Raw genomic sequence first — 17055 nt, forward strand, 5'->3', positions numbered from 1 at the left:
CATACACACATATATATTTACAAACTTGTATGTTTACATCGCGATTAATCGATTTGACAGCACTAAAATACTAAATAAAAAAACGAAATAAATTAAAATGTACCGGATTATCTTTTTTTTTCAGTACAAACAAGTGGGAAAAAAATCTCCCAATGCAACACTTATATTTTCTGAATATATTATCTGAAGAAAAAAACAACAACTAATATCTAGCTCAAGTAAATATATCTTGTTTCAAGTATGTTTAAGGTAGTGTTTCTTTTCTGGAGAAAGCCAGCCATTAATATCAGTGTTATTTTAGTATTATTTATATTGTATTATAGTAAGTGTTGTATTGCATTGTATTAGCTTTTACTTTTTATACTTTCCTATTTCATTTTAGTTTAAGTTTTAGTAATTGTATTATGTGCTTTTGTCATTTTTATTAGCTTTTTAAAAATACATCTATCTTTATTTCAGTTTTAATTTACATTAAACGTATTTTATTTCAGTTAGTTGACGAGGCAATATTTCTTGCGTTTACGTTTTACATCTGATTATTTACGTTCTGTTATGTTTATAACAGAAACAGTGAGTTGATAGTTACACTGATTTATAGATGTATCAGATACAGAAAGCGTGTGTGTTTGTGTGAAGCTGTTGTTGGCCGTGTCTCCACACAGACCCCATGCAGAACGTGGTGCAGGTGCTGGAGAAGCAGTATCTGGAGGAGAAGCGTCTGGCTCTGGAGGAGCAGCGCCTGATGTACGAGCGGGAGCTTCAGTCCCTGCGGCAGCGGCTCTCGCCGGAGAAGGTGTCGCAACACCAGCGCTGCAGCAGCGACCGCCTGCCCTTCCCCACACACTCCACACACAGCAAAGAGCGGCTGTGGACAGAGGAGAGGTGAGAACGCAGACTCGCCCTTTAAAGCTACAATCGGTCGTTTTTTCACGCCAGAGGTCGCATTTTCGAAACGATAACAAAGACGAAGCTTGATGAGGCTATGAAGGAGAGTGGAACGATATGGGAGATGATGTTTTCACCATCCGGAGATTTATGGAATTCACGAATCATATAAATTATTTATCAGCTAATAATAGTGATGCACCGATGTGAAAATTGTGGCCGATACCAATAACCGATATTAATATTGCTGTGATGGCCGATACCGATATTTACCGATGTCGATATCTCTGTATAGAAAACACATAGCGAGGATTAGGGCTGCACGATATCGGTAAAAAATTACATGGCGTTATTTTATTTTTCTGCGATTATATATTGCGTATATATAAAAACAATTTCACCAGATGACTTGAATAGCTCTATTTGGAAAGAATGAATCATTCTAGAATGACTGGGGTGGTTTTGTCATGGATATTGATACTTGTTTTATTTCTCCGTTTTTCCCAAAGCCTGCTTGCCTCAGTTGATCTACGTTTACGTTTTTTTGGATTTTCTGTTCTCGCCAATCAATAATCGTGAACCATGATGACTGAACGACACAACAGCGGCCGCGGCGAGATATTGTATCATAGATATGGATACATAGATCCCTTTTAGCGGCTTACCAATAGCGGCCCATTGAAACGGCCGATAATGAGGCATCTAAGTATTATATCTACGTCATTGATATGCAACAATGTCAAGGGACGAGCAATTATTTAAAACTCTAATTTCTCTGGATTTACAAATCCTTGGGAATTTTTGGAATAATGTAATTACACAACTGCATGAAATATATCACACTGTGGAAGTGTTTTTTGAATACTTTATTACAAAAATCTTACATATTGTTGCTTTAAATCCTGATTGGATATACCATTCAAAATATGCATATCAGGTGCTGCATAATCCTGCTGTGTACCTTTTTGAAACAGCCTTCGTGTTGGAGATTGTGCCTATGATGCTCCCTACATAGGCAGCTCACTAGGTTTTGGAGTGGTTTCATATTGTTTACAACCTGTGATTTCACACTCTATCTCGCCCAAACATACAGACACATTCTCACACAGAGAAGTGAATCCTTGTAACACTCACATTTAACATTCCCTGGACATTTTTGCTCCATTCACCCAGCCATGCTTTCTCGTGGTCCGCTAGTGTGTCGTGGTCTCAGTGAGGGGCTCGTGTGAATGTGCCTCTTGTGTTCTTCAGGGACGAGCTGTTCCGCCAGAGTCTGTCTCGGCTGCGCGAGCAGGTGGTGAGAGCGAACGCACTGGTGCGAGAGGCCAACTTCCTGTCCGAGGAGATGCTCAAACTCACCGATTACCAGGTCACGCTGCAGATACCAGCCGCCAACCTCAGCGCCAACCGCAAGGTGCGAGTACACACATTTACATTCCTTCATTCAGCAGACGCTTTTATCCAAACCGGCGGACAAGCAATTTGTCTTAAGACCAAACAATACAGACACCCAAAAAGACACCAAGCAAAGTTACCCATTTATTTATTTTCTCATTTACTTATGTGTTTATTAGCTTATTTATTTATTTTACTTATTCATTCGTTCAGTCATTCATTCATTCATTTACTCGTTTATTTACTTTATTCTTTTGTTTACTTGTTTGTTTGTTAATTTTTTTCAATATTTTTTTTCTCATTTATTACTGTTTTTATTCTTTTATTTAGTCCTTTATTTACAGATTTACATTATTTATTAATTTGTTTATTTCCTTATTTATCTTATTTATTTACTTTATTAATTAGTTTGTTTACTCATTTATTTATTTATTTTTGATTTTATTCTTATTATTTTTTATTTCCATAATTTTTCTTGTTTATTTATTTTTTATAATTTTATTTATTTATTTACTAATTTATTTAATTATTTACATTATTTTTTATTTAGTTGTTTTTTATTTACTCATTTATTTATTTGCTTATTTATGTTTCTTATTCATTTAATATTTACTTATTTATTCATTCATTAACCAACAATAAATAAAGTAAATAAATATATAAGTAAATTAATGAATAAATAAGTAAATATTAAATGAATAAGAAACATAAATTAGTAAATAAATAAATGAATAAATAAAATGATAAAAATAAATAAGCAAGAACATTTTTAGAAATAAAAAATAATAAGAATAAAAAAAATGTAAAAAAATTTATCATTTATTTATTTTTCTCATATATTTACATGTTTGTTTATTTATTTACTCATTGATTTATTTATGTTTTTCATTAATCCATTCGATAGTCTCTGTATCATTTCCTCTGTGATATTAAATTGATGTACTGCAATGATTTTAACCCCAGCGTGGCGCTATAGTCAGTGAACCAGCGATCCAGGTGCGACGTAAAGGGAAGGGAACGCAGGTTTGGACCATCGAGAAATTAGAGAACAAACTAGTGGACATGAGAGACCACTACAGGGACTGGAGGGAAGGCACACAGGAAGTGGTAAGAAATCGAAAGAAATTTATACTTCAGCAAAGTCTCATCAAATTGATCAAATGTGACAGTAAAAATTGTAATGTAACAAAAGATTATGCTTAAAATAAATGCTTTCCTTTTTGAACTTTCTATTCATAAAAGAATCCTGAAAAAAAAACATTTTCCACAAAAATATAAAGCAGCACAACCCATATTGATAATAATCATAAATGTTTCTTGAGCAGCAAGTCAGCATATTAGAATGATTTCTGAATGATCATGTGACACTGAAGACTGGAGTAATGATGCTGAAAATTCAGCTTTGATCACAGGAATAAATTACAGTTTAAAATTTATTTAAAATAGAAAACAATTCTTTTAAATTGTAATAATATTTCACAATATTGCTGTTTTTTGCTCAAATAAATGCAGCCTTGGTTGGTGAGCATAAAAGACAGACCCCATTTTCTGTAAAAATCCCTTTTTCCTGCATTTTCACCAGGTTAACCTGCTGCACAATAAGGCAGGAGATCCGTTCTATGAAGCTCAAGAGAATCACAACCTCATCGGCGTAGCAAACGTCTTCCTGGAGTGTCTGTTTCATGACGTCAAGCTGCAGTATGCGGTTCCCATCATCAGCCAGCAGGGAGAGGTGGGCAGGATCAGTGCATGTTCACCTGCTGAACCGCTGTTCAACGGCGTCTCTCATTCCCCTGCTGCTGCTTTGGCAGGTCGCCGGTCGTCTGCATGTGGAGCTGGTCCGTGTGAGCGGAGTCGTGCCGGAGCGTCTGGCGGGAGGAGACGATTCCTCCGAGAACTCCAGCGAGAGCAGCGGATACGAGGTCATGGACAATAATGGAGAGATCGTCCACATGGCCAGAAAACTCACCTGCAGGGTAAAGGGCTCAGTATTTTGTCAATTTTATACTCAATTATTTTATCAAACTCACTCATCTCTGCATCTGCATATATATATATATATATATGTATATGTGTGTGTGTATATATATATATATATATTTACACATTTCTTGGCCAAATTGTGCAGCCCTGCAAACAAACACAGCAAACATGCCATTGTTTTTCAGCAACAGTAAATGTATGAAAATCATCTGTTGTCTAATTATAACTTTTTAATGAAAATAATTTTTTATACATACAAAAATGGGATCATATTTGTGGTGAAATCAAACAAATCTGATCTACTGGTCCTGTGTTTAATTGAAAGAATCAGATGTGTTGAGTGTAGTGTTATTTTAGTTAATTGAAATACTATTAAAGTTTTTATTAATATTTTGAATTAGTTTCTATTTTTATATAAATCCATTTATTTATTTATTTTAATAATTTAATAATCCATTTTTAATAATTTAGTTATTTTGTAAAAAAAAAATATATATATTTTTTGTTTATTTTGTAAAATGTTTTTTTTTTTGTCTGTATAGTTGTTAATAATTTTTATTTCAATTTTAGGTTTAGTTATTTTAGTTAAACTAAATGAAAATGAGAAATGTTGCCTTGATAACTAGCTGAAACAAAACAAGTCTAAGTTTTTTTATGTTTTACTTTATTTCAGTTAACTTTTATTTTATTTCAAGCAACAAATTGTTTTTTTTTATGGTTTTAGTTTGAGTTAACTATAGTAACCCTGGTTCAGTGTTGTCATAAACACTCACTAGTGTTCTCCTTGTGTCAGGTGCGGATCCGAGAGGCGTCTGGTTTGCCTCTCAACCTGTCCAACTTCGTCTTCTGTCAGTACAGCTTCTGGGAACAATCAGAGCCGGCTGTGGCTCCGCCCATGATCAGCCCGGACACGCCCACCCCGCGCACCCCCGACGCCGAGTTCACTGTGCGCTTCCACCACTGCAGGGTAAAAAACTCTTACAGAAGACATTTACTAAAGAGCCAGTGCTGTTTTAGTATCATTGAGATACTGTTTTAGTTTTTATTCATATTTTGAATGTTGTTTTTTTATTTATTTATTTTCCATTTTCATTTGTTTTAGTTAAAGTTTTTGTAATTTAGTTGTGTGGGATTGCCTTTTTAGTAAAAAAAAAAAAAAAAGTCTATTAATTAATTTTTAGGTTTAGTTATTTCAGTACATTAAGTTAAACTTAATATAAATGAGAAGTGTCAACTTGGTAACTAGATTTAAAAATGTTTTCTTATATTTTATTTCAGTTAATGTTAATTTTATTATTATTTTTTTTTTTTTTTGTCATACAACAAAAATGTTTCTTATGGTTTTAGTTTAGTTAATTATAATAAAGTACCCATCCACATGAACTTGTATATGGGGAAACCGGATGTATTTCAGCTCAACACACCCGTTTTATTCTTTTATTTATTTTATTTTTATTATATTTTTTGTATTATTATTACTAGTGCTCCTAGTGATGAAACAAGATCGAGTGAAGGTGAAATGCAAAAAAAAGAGGTTTTTATTTATTTATTTGTATGTATTATTATTGTTTTATTTATTGTTATTACTTGTGCTCCTAGAGATGTGATAACACCTCTAACACCAAGTTAGTTTTTTATGTTGAGTGTCTGTAAATCTAATAAGAGTGTCTGTTTTGACATGGACCAGTTCCCCTCTGTTGCACAATCAAGCACTCAGATGCTCTTCAGAACCGGTAAAAATCCAGTGGGTTTCTGCTTATGTTGGCAGGATTTTGTGGTGCATGTGACGGAGGAGTTTCTGGAGTTCATCTCAGATGGAGCTCTGGCCATCGAGGTTTGGGGTCATCGGTACGCAGGTAACGGCCGCTCCGTCTGGGAGCTCGATGCAATGCAGGACAAGACACGGACGCTCAGAGACAGGTGCATTTACTTACAGATACACACACTTTTTCATGCATGTAGACTAGTGTTGTCAAATGTACTTTGGTGCCAAGACGATGCTTAAATTTTAAAGTTGGCATGAAATGGAAGTTGCAATCGTATTTTCGGTCCCACTTTATATTAAGTGGCTTTAAGTACAATGTATTTACATCGAATAATAAGTACAATGTACTTGTGTTCATGTTGTATTGTAAAACAATTTTGCTGCTTTTGAGGTGTGATACGGGTAAGGTTAGGGTCAGGTGTGGTGGTATGGGTCGGTTTAAGGGTGGGTTAAGGTGTAAGGGAAAGGTCAACAGTGTAATTATACATGTAATTACTTAAATTAATTACGTCTGTAATAACATGCAGGTATTTTCAAAATATAAGTACAATGTAAAAACATGTAAGTCCATTGTATCAAATTATTAATTTCAATGTAAGTACATTGTACTTAAAGCCACTTAAGATAAAGTGGGACCGTATTTTCTTCCCTATTGTGACATATATCTGAGTGAAACCGCTTCCCGAACAAGAACAAATGTAGGCTGAGACTTAATTTTGTCCGTAGGGAATTGATTAGATGGTTGTGGTTTGCTATTGGTGGAAGACATGTGAGTGACAGGTTGTCAGTAAACACATCATCAGAGAAGAGAAGAGATGTCACTGCAAGAGAGAGACGAAGTTATTTTAAGATTACAAGGGCACATGAATTAAAAAAATTATGATGTGCATGGATGAATCATTTATACAAAATACTGCCAATATACCATAAAAAAGATGTCCATATTGATTTAATGGTGACTTAAAAAACCTAACGATACCAGCCTTTCAAAACACTCCCAAACATATTTGATATTAAAAGTTTTAATAAACTTGAATAAAAGTTTTTTTTTAATGGTATACACTGCAAAGTTTCAGGAGTGATAACTCTAATAAAATGCAAGACTGAATCTGAAATTACAACGTTTGGCATTGTAATAACCAGCAAGTGACGGGACAAAAAAATCGGATATTTCTAAATACTGTAGATCTGAGAAATAAGTCTGTAACCTGTAATGGGCTTCTGTGCTTTTCATTTCTTCTTTTGGTAACACTTTACAATAAGGTTTAATTTGTTAACATGAGTTTACTACATTAGTTAACATGAACTAACAATACTTCTAAAGCCATTTATTAATATTAGTTCATTTTAATTTCAACATTTAGTAAAATTGGTCCCCGAGGACCATGAAATTTGACTGGTATTGGGAACGACTACTGAACGTTTGGTATCGTGGTAGTCTTTCATACATGTAGACGTGTGTTCAGCTGTGTGTGTGTGTGTGTGTTTGACAGGTGGAGTGAAGTGTCTCGTAGGATAGAGCTGTGTGTCTCCATACAGGAGTTGAATGAGCAGGGCGAGTATTCGTCTGTAGAGCTGCATCCCAACAAAGACATCAGCACTGGAGGCGTGTTTCAGCTGCGGCAGGTGCGACACTGGCACTTCAATCTCATTCACAATATCATAGAGGCTACATTAATCCAGATACATTTGAAAACGGCATTTTCATTTCAAAATGCTCTCCATTTACACTAGCGTTTCTCGCCCACACACACAGGGTCACTCCCGGAGGCTTCAGGTGTGTGTCCAGCCGGTCCAGCACTCGGGGACTTTGCCGTTGATGGTGGAAGCCGTTCTGTCCGTCTCTATCGGCTGTGTTTCCGCTCGCTCCACAAAACTACAGAGACCTCTGGACAGCTATCAGGTGATTACAACGGACACAACACACTGTTAGAGCAGAATCTGGAGCAAACCAAAAACTTTTTTGTGTAGTTTAAGGTGAAGTACTGAATTAACTAAAACTAAAACTGAACTATATAAATATATTTAAAAAAATAAAAATGACAAACACACAACATAGTTACTAAAACTTGATTAAAACGAAAATACAAAAATAAAAATCTAATTCAAAATATTAACAAAAACTATAATTTTATATCGATGATATTAAAATAACATTGATCTGGAGCATCATTCACTTACAATGTTAGATATTAGTAAAAGGTTTTCCTTTTTTTTCTTCTTTTTTTTTTACAAAAGTGCAACAACTTTGTGATGTGTAAAACAGAAATACAAATCTGGTTTAAAAAAAAAGGGAAAAAGAGAAAAAAAAGAATAAAGAAATAAATATGCATGCTGTAATGTGACATCAAAATATAATTTCATACAATTTGTACCACTTATGTACCAATTGGTGTTTATGAAAATTTAAGCAGCTCTACAGAAGACAATAGTGTTATTATTCTGCTCAAGTCAATTCAATATTGATTCAGTTCAGTTCAATGTTTCAAAGTTAATCAATTATGCCTTCAATTTCAGCCATTTGGTTCAATGCTGATTCAACTATGAAAACATGTTAAAATGACACCATGCATCCCTGAGGAGTCCTTCACATGGAGTGTGAAAATCAAGCTGTTGATCTAGTTGTTGTTGTTGTTGTTTGTGGCTCCTGTTTGTTGCCACTATATCCCTTCCTTGTACTCAACAGCTTGATATGGTTGGTATTCATCTTTCTTGAATGCCGGTTCTGGAAACATGACCCCCCAAAAGAGTTATAATTGATTGATCAGTTGTGATTTTGTCCTTTCAACATCAATTTTCAACATGAAGGGCTTTGTAGGGATGCATTGCTTCATTTTAAAGTGCCCCTATTGTGATGATTGCCTATTTTGTGTGTTAAATAGCTGTTTGTGAATGTAAAAGGTCTGATTCGTTTCAAAGAACATGATAAATGGAGTTATTGTCTTCCAAAAGAGAGAACCGATCTGAACTGCCTGAAACGAGTCGTCAGTAGTTCTAGTCTTACTTCCTGGTCAAACCTACGTAGGTTTGTAACAAATGTGCATAACGTCTATGTCAAGAAGAGGCTGTTTTCTGCGCTACGAGAACAAATCCACTTTGCATGCACTTCCATAGGATGAGATTGATACGGTAAAACCGATGCCATCATTATGGTTCAGATCACTGTGTATGAAGGGCTGAAGAAGATCCGGAGCTCAAATTCACATATGGTGCTGGCCGTTTCGTATAGACCAAGCGGTAGACCAATCACAACAGACTAGGCCATCTGACCAATCAGAGCGGAGTAGACCTATCACAACAGACTAGGCCATCTGACCAATCAGAGTAGAGTAGACCAATCACAACAGACTAGGCCATCTGACCAATCAGAGCGGAGTAGACCAATCACAACAGACTAGGCCATCTGACCAATCAGAGTAGAGTAGACCAATCACAACAGACTAGGCCATCTGACCAATCAGAGCGGAGTAGACCAATCACAACAGACTAGGCCATCTGACCAATCAGAGTAGAGTAGACCAATCACAACAGACTAGGCCATCTGACCAATCAGAGTAGAGTAGACCAATCACAACAGACTAGGCCATCTGACCAATAAGAGTAGAGTAGACCAATCACAACAGACTAGGCCATCTGACCAATCAGAGTAGAGTAGACCAATCACAACAGACTAGGCCATCTGACCAATCAGAGCCGAGTAGACCAATCACAACAGACTGGGCCATCTGACCAATCAGAGCAGAGTACACCAATCACAACAGACTTGGCCATCTGACCAATCAGAGCAGAGTACACCAAGCTCTCGGAAAGGAGGGGTTTAGAGAGACCAGATACTTTATCAAACCAATTCAGACATTGAGAGATGATCCAAGGTTTTTTGAGCTTGGATGCATGTAAACCTATTGTAGGAGACTCCAAAACAAAATCAGGAACCTTTAAAATACCATAATAGGGGCACTTTAACATCTGTGTGAATGGGCGTTTAGAGTCATGTGAGAGTCAGTTCAGCAGAGTGTGTGACAGACTGTATTCTCTCCTGGCAGAAGGAGGAAGACGACGATATGGATAGTTATCAGGTATTCTGACTTCCTGCTGTCTGTCCCACACGCATGATGACAGTGAGCTGCTGAACATGTGCTTTCAGACAGGAGACAGTACGTGGGTCGCCTGGATGAAATTATAATCATCGCCCGTGTCTGAAAGCCTGATATTATAATCTTGCTGAGTTTAATGTGAGAAATGCTTCCAAAGGAGCTGTGAGATCCTAAACCTTTAAGTGTGGAGATTCCTGCACTAACACTCGGCTGTCTGTCACATGATCAGTGCATGGCTGCATGATTCCTGCATGTTGAAGTCCATTTGAACCGTACTAGATGGAGCTGCTTCTGACGGCTTCATCTGTGTGGGTTTGAATGTAAAAACGGCACACTGGATTTATTTGTTTATTTTGGTATTGTGCAAGGATTATATTGCAATTTGATGCTTGGCTCCAAATGTGCACCTGACACCGTGTCTACACCGGACGCTACAGGCGAATGTCTGATTCACGACGCCTCAGAATCAGCTGTGAGAAACATTTTAAGCTGACCTTGATCAAATGCTCAGAAGTTACTGAAATACTCAATGAATTAAATTTTAAATAATATAGAGCTACACTGCAGGCCAAGAGGGGTTTTTGGAGCAGGCAAATGCCTATTTAATAGTAACATGTAACAGATAAAATCAAATAATTAATCAAAATAAATGTACACAAATGATATTTGTAATTTTAGACAGTGAAAATCTGTCAACAGAAACAACATCCTTATCTAATGTACTCATGAGCCGACGTCATTTTATGCTCATGTATGAAATTCTGTACATGTAATGTTGCAAAAACTAGCCCGACAGACCGTCGGCTTGGTGTGTCACGGCCCTTATCATAGATATAAAGTTGATTATATCAAAAGAGTTATTTCATTTTGACATGTTGCGACACGCCACTCGCGTTACTGTAGACACGGTGTGAGATGGATGTGCTGTATTGTAATCTCTACAGTGGGAATGTAATTCAAATGGGATTTTCAGATTATTTTCCAGTCACTTTAAATTGTGAATTGAAATGAGCTTAATGGTGTTAATCGCCCACTGATGGCAGATGAAATAGTGGTCTGCAAATGCAGTTTAGCTGAGGTCTCACTGTTCTTCTGCTGTATGTGAACAGGAGGAGGACCTGAACTGTGTGCGGGAACGCTGGTCTGATGCCCTCATCAAGCGCAGGGAATATCTGGAAGAGCAGATCAAGAAGATCTTCAACAAGTCAGGTTGGAGTTTAAAGCATGTGTCATTCTGGGATTTTCTGGTGACAGTTGTTTACATACAGTTTGATTAGAGTTATGAAGCTGTTACTGCTGTTCATGAGGATAAATGTCTCATGTTTGATTACCGGCATTCTTCACAATATCTTCTTTAGGGTTCAACAGAATTAGACAGTAATTACACAGTGAATAACAGTTTGGTAATGCCGTCTTCTCAAGCTCATAAACCTTGGTGTTATTTTTGATGCTCATTTGACTCTGGATGCACATACTAGGAGTATCTCAAAATCTGCATTCTACACTCTATTAGGCTGTGTCCGAAATCTCCCACTACTCACTATATAGTGGACTATATAGTGAGCTCGCCATTTTGTAGTGCTATCCGAATGTCTAGTGATGTTTATTATACCCTATATAGTCCACTCAATTTATCCCAGAATGCATTTTGAGAAGTAGTGTACAACCGATGGTCACTAACCCAAGCCCTACATACCATCATGCATTGCGCTGATCGTAAAAGACCCATCAGCATCATCTTCATCTTTAACTTACAATTTGACGACGTCTCGCTAGCGTAGCAAGAACAGCACGTCGTTTTCTGTGTCTAGAAATCCTGTTTCTTTTGCTAATCCGCAAAATCTTCTGAATCACGAGAACAAACAAACAAAAAAGATAAATATTGAGTGGCATCTCCACAGAGTCTAAAAGCTGTTTTATTAAGAGTATTATGAGCAAGATATTTAATAACGTAGATCTGTTTTTTTTTTTCCTAATGTCGACAGGCAAGAGAAAACGGTGTGGCGCGAAAATTAAAATATATGAAATATGTGTATTAATTTTATTTATGTTTATAAGTTATAATCATGTGTGGAGTAACGGATTATAACAGAAACGGCCAGAAATGACTTTTAATTTTACAATTTTGGAGAAATAAGCTCAATATAATGTAATGTATTTATATATTAAAAAAAATCTATTTAGCCCAGAGCTGGCTCGGCACCAGCTGACAGATGATGGCGCGTTTAAATAGTGCGACAGTAATGACGTAATCAACGGCGCCGAGAGACGATCGAGTAGTGTCCGAAAGTGGTGTTTCTATTATGCTGGTGAGCCCACTATATAGTGCTTTACTCCCTACCCCCTACATAGGGGTTAGGGAGTAGTTGTTTGAGTGGAGATTTCGGACACAGCCTTAGACAAAAAGTTGGACCCTAGACCAGTGGTTCTCAATCCTGGTCCTAGGGAGCCACTGCTCTGCACAGTTTGTATGTCTCCCTCATTTAACACACCTAATTCAGATCATCAGCTCGTTTGGAAAGAGCTTTATTAACTGAAGTGGGTGTGTCAGATAAAGGAGACCTATAAAATGTGCAGAGCAGTGGCTCCCTAGGACCAAAATTGAAAACCACTGCCCTAGACCCTAGGATTCTTGACTCAATTTTAAAGAGCTCTTTGTAACAAAAAGGTTCTATATAAGGAGAAATGTCTCGTATGATTGCATAATACTTTCATGTTTAACATGTTATTTAAATTTTTTCTCTAGTGATAAAGTATGTTTACGAACTGCTTACTTCATAACATTTAATTAAAATTAAAAATTAATTCAAACAAAATGAATTAATTAAAACTAAATCCATAAAATGATCCCATGATAAGAACCCCTAAAATGTTCTATATATGAAGTGCCTGACGGAACCCGTTAAGCTTCTATATAGAACCTTTGAGTGTAGAAGAAACCTCAGCAATTTTTCCAGAATCGGAAATTTTAAATAAAAACATTATTATTATTAGTCATAGTAGTAGTAGTATATAATGGGCTGCCTTGCATCATGGTGCTGGTGTCATGCTTGTGCATGTGATTTTCAGAGAAGTCTGAGGAGGACGTGGAAAGAGAGGCCAGACTGGTGGAGCAGTGGGTGGGTCTGACGGAGGAGAGGAACGCAGTGCTGGTTCCGGCCCCTGGCAGTGGCATCCCAGGGGCCCTGGCGCACTGGTGAGAACTTATCCACTGCACTGACACGTTTTAAAAAATGAAATTTTCCTCAGTCAGGCTTTTAACTAGCAAGATTATATGCCTACTAGCTATTATTAAGGCAAGACACTACATGCGAAACCAGTGTCTTCTGGTCAATTATGGGCTATTTTGTCTCCTTTTTCAGACTGGTGGTAAGAAAACATCCAGAATACACTTTTGAGTGCTTATTTTTATTACACCTTATCTATTTGTATCTGTAGATTTCAATTAGAATACGTATCTTTAAAGCCGGTGAGTTTTGAAATCTCCACTTCAGCAGCTTCACATTCACTTTTCACAGTTTTATTTTATATCTATATTCTGAAGGATTCTTCATATATCATTCGCCTGATTTATATCATATTTTATTCCTAAAAACATAGTGATTTTTTTTTTTTCTGTCTGCTTCAGTGTTTTCTGATTTATAGAGTGATAAAATGAGATATTCAACCAAATGAAACAGGAATTGTGATCCTGGCTTTATCCAGTGTTTAGATTTCTGTTCTGGAAATGTATGAAAATGAGTGCATATTTAATTAGATATGCCTAAATTGCATATTTAAACATAACATTTCAGAAAACTTCCAGATTCTCATGACTGTAATGCATTCAGACATTCTCATCATTAGATTCACTTTACTGTAATAGTCATTTATTTTTATTATAAATTCACATAAAATATAATAATATGCTAAATTTATTTAACTTAAGTAATTTTCTATCACCATTTCTTCTAGTTTTGAACCTACACATTACAAGAAATTGAATAACATGGGTTATTAAACAGTATTATTATTTATTATTTACTCACAGTGTTATTATTTAAAGTCAAAACATGCAGTTCACAACCTTTTTAATGGGCTTGTAGCGATTCTGAAAGTTAACATTACTTAAATGACAAGCAAGGATGAAAACCTGCTATTGAATAAGAGTTTTAGGGGAAAAGTGAGACTAGATACTAAACTCTGTTGTTGTTGCTCAAGGGTTCCTCCTAGTGGCATGGAAGCTCATATTCCTGTGCTGTTCCTGGATCTGAACGGTGAGATATATTGATCTTCAGGGTTTAAGAGCTTAAGGTTTTGCTGATTTGCATGCCCCTGCTAGATCAATAATTTAGACTTGTAAAGGAGACGTTTCTGTGTGATTGTTATTTTAAGCTGTAATGTCTGTTTTGCAGCTGATAACCTGACAGTTAATGATCAGCTGACGTGTCATCATCACGCCGCCGGCGTGAACTCAATTCTTCCCAAAGAGCACGGCAGCCCGTTCTTCTACCTTCCCATCATCAGACACAGCGATGATGAGGTAACACAAATTATGGGAAATAACATAATAATGATTAGAGTCTATATATTCTGATTTCTCATACGTACACGTGATTACTCTCAGGTGTCGGCTGTGTGTTCCTGGGATTCATCCATCCACGACTCCATCCACCTGAACCGGATCACGGTGCCGAACGAACGGATCTACCTGATCGTGAAAGCCACGGTGCAGCTCAGTCATCCGGCCTCCATGGAGCTGGTCCTCCGCAAGAGAATTGCAGTCAACATCTACAACAAACAGGTCTGGAAACAGTCAAACAGCTTGTGTACGGTAGTGTCAATGTGATTGGTCTTTATCACTTTCTTAAAAACATCGTCCTGGTCGAATTGTGCATTGATTCTACATTTACATTCATGTGTACAATCAATTGCCAAGGAATAAAATCAAGGTCCGTCTCACATTTGTTTTGTTGCACTTAAAAACGTTACATTACTGAAGGAAAATGGGTTTTACACTGACTTTAAATAGTACTGCTTTTTAAGATGCTGCTTTATCCATGAAATTCAATTTCTTGTAATGTGTAGGTTTCAAATTATTTTTCAAATTATATATGATTTATTAGAAAATTAGAACATCTGTTTAAGATTTAATGGTAGTAAATTGAATTGTTTAAGATTTAAAGAATACTTTAAAAAATATGTTAAATAAATGTACCATAAAGTATTTTTGTTATTATTATTGACTGTACTTCTTTCATTTAAGCAAATTAAAACTATTCCATATATTAATGTTAATCTAAAGAAATTATCCAATAAGAGTAATGAAAATTTAAAAAAAATAAAAACTCAAAAGGAAAATCTGTGGATGCATTACAGTCATTGTCACTTGTCTTTGAAAATAATTTTATTGTTAAAAAACCCCCCCAAAAAACCACAATGGTCCTAATTGTGTGTTTTAGTACCATTGTGTTTTTTTTTTTGTGTTTTTTTTACAATAAAATTATAAATCTACATTATAAATCTTATAAATCTACATATATAGCCATTTTTGTTGAAGTTTATTGAGCTGTAAGGACATGTATGATTAGCATGTTAATGTTAATAATGTAAATATATGACTATATATGTCTTGTAGAGTTTCACTCAGAGTCTGAAGAGACGGATGTCTTTAAAGAACGTTCTCTACTCATGTGGAGTGACGTATGAGATTGTGTCCAACATACCAAAGGTACAAATTCGCATTGTTTTCTCTTCATATTCTACTTTCTGAATGCACCGAGCACACACATACACACACGTGTGTTTGTGAACAGGCGTCCGAAGAGCCGGAGGAGCGCGAGACTCTGGCCCTGATGGCAGCGCGAGGAGAGAGCGAGGAGACTCTTGATGGAGAGACGTACATTGAGAAATACACCCGAGGAGTGCTGGAGGTGGACAATATTCTGTGTCTGGAGAGACTCCGGCAGGTACGGCGTCGCTTTCTGGTAGATTTCGTCTTGCTACCTGCTGGTTTCGTGCATCTGGAGTGTTTAGTGTGTGTTTATGTGTTCGTTCAGGCCGTGACGGTGAAGGAAGCTCTCTCTGTTAAAGGCAGACACATACGGCGCAGTCTCAGCACGCCAAACGTCCAGCACGTAAGACCTGATCTACTCTCTGCTCATGGATAAAGACAAAACACTGTTCAATGTGTAACAGGACTTAAATCTGTAATGTATATTTGTTTAGACCTCTTGTTGTAAATCAGATGGGACAGGATGTGAGGATGAAGACATGAAGGTTAGTGAACACTTACTAAGTTCACAGACCGTGTGTTGCTGTTGTCAGTGTCTCTGTCTGAGCTTCGACTCCCTTTCCACAGGCTCAGTGTGACGGTCACGTGGACATCACTGAATCCAACTTGCATGAAGCTTCACTCAACAGTCCTCTCTCGAAGGAAACGCCTGTTAAAAACAAAGAGAATCATGGTAAATGTATGTGTGATGGTGAACTTTTCCTTCACCAGGGATGATTTGAAAGACAATTTTTTTTTATTAAGCATTCTAGTTTTAATAAAAACCTTAACTGTAGTTAAAAATATTAAATTGTTGAATATTATTACTAAATAATTTAATATTATGAATTAAATTATTATATATATATATATATATATATATAAGGGCTGTCAAATTGATTAATCGCTCTAGCATAAACGTTTGTGTTTATATAATATGTACTGTGTTGTGTTTATATATACTGTATGTGTGTGTACATGTGTATATAAATATATAGTATATGTGTGTATGTATATGTACACACATATTATATAAACACAAACTTTTATGCAATTTGACAGCACTAATATAAATGCACAATGTAACTTTTCAAGACTTATAAAATTAAAAAATATTTACAATTGAGCACAAATTGTGATATTATTATTAATTACAATTTTATAATAAAATTAATAATATT

General features: G+C 36.1%; 2 protein-coding genes across 6 annotated transcripts in view; both read left to right on the forward strand.

Moving 5' to 3' along the window:
• The window catches only part of ptdss1a (phosphatidylserine synthase 1a), a 76529-nt gene extending 75140 nt beyond the window's left edge, over positions 1-1389 (forward strand). Inside the window, exon 14 of the mRNA XM_056259452.1 lies at positions 1379-1389. The gene's annotated coding sequence lies outside the window, so the exon portion shown is untranslated. The remainder of the gene's footprint in view (positions 1-1378) is intronic.
• kif13a (kinesin family member 13A) overlaps positions 1-17055 on the forward strand; it is a 76626-nt gene that overhangs the window by 50562 nt on the left and 9009 nt on the right. For 2 of the 5 annotated variants that reach the window (XM_056259446.1, XM_056259449.1), the window contains exons 17-36: positions 663-882; positions 2137-2299; positions 3244-3387; positions 3863-4012; positions 4092-4256; positions 5057-5230; positions 6032-6183; positions 7522-7654; positions 7785-7931; positions 10072-10104; positions 11232-11331; positions 13192-13318; positions 14323-14378; positions 14517-14644; positions 14729-14905; positions 15740-15832; positions 15918-16070; positions 16161-16238; positions 16330-16380; positions 16463-16574. In XM_056259446.1, the coding sequence (XP_056115421.1) occupies positions 663-882; positions 2137-2299; positions 3244-3387; positions 3863-4012; positions 4092-4256; positions 5057-5230; positions 6032-6183; positions 7522-7654; positions 7785-7931; positions 10072-10104; positions 11232-11331; positions 13192-13318; positions 14323-14378; positions 14517-14644; positions 14729-14905; positions 15740-15832; positions 15918-16070; positions 16161-16238; positions 16330-16380; positions 16463-16574 (2556 nt within the window). The remainder of the gene's footprint in view (positions 1-662; positions 883-2136; positions 2300-3243; positions 3388-3862; positions 4013-4091; positions 4257-5056; positions 5231-6031; positions 6184-7521; positions 7655-7784; positions 7932-10071; positions 10105-11231; positions 11332-13191; positions 13319-14322; positions 14379-14516; positions 14645-14728; positions 14906-15739; positions 15833-15917; positions 16071-16160; positions 16239-16329; positions 16381-16462; positions 16575-17055) is intronic. The other 3 variants (XM_056259448.1, XM_056259450.1, XM_056259447.1) reach the window with 2 other exon arrangements.

Source organism: Rhinichthys klamathensis, unplaced genomic scaffold (assembly GCF_029890125.1).
Source record: "Rhinichthys klamathensis goyatoka isolate OS25496 unplaced genomic scaffold, OSU_Roscu_1.1 h1tg000168l_1, whole genome shotgun sequence".
In the NCBI taxonomy this organism is placed as follows: Eukaryota; Metazoa; Chordata; class Actinopteri; order Cypriniformes; family Leuciscidae; genus Rhinichthys; species Rhinichthys klamathensis.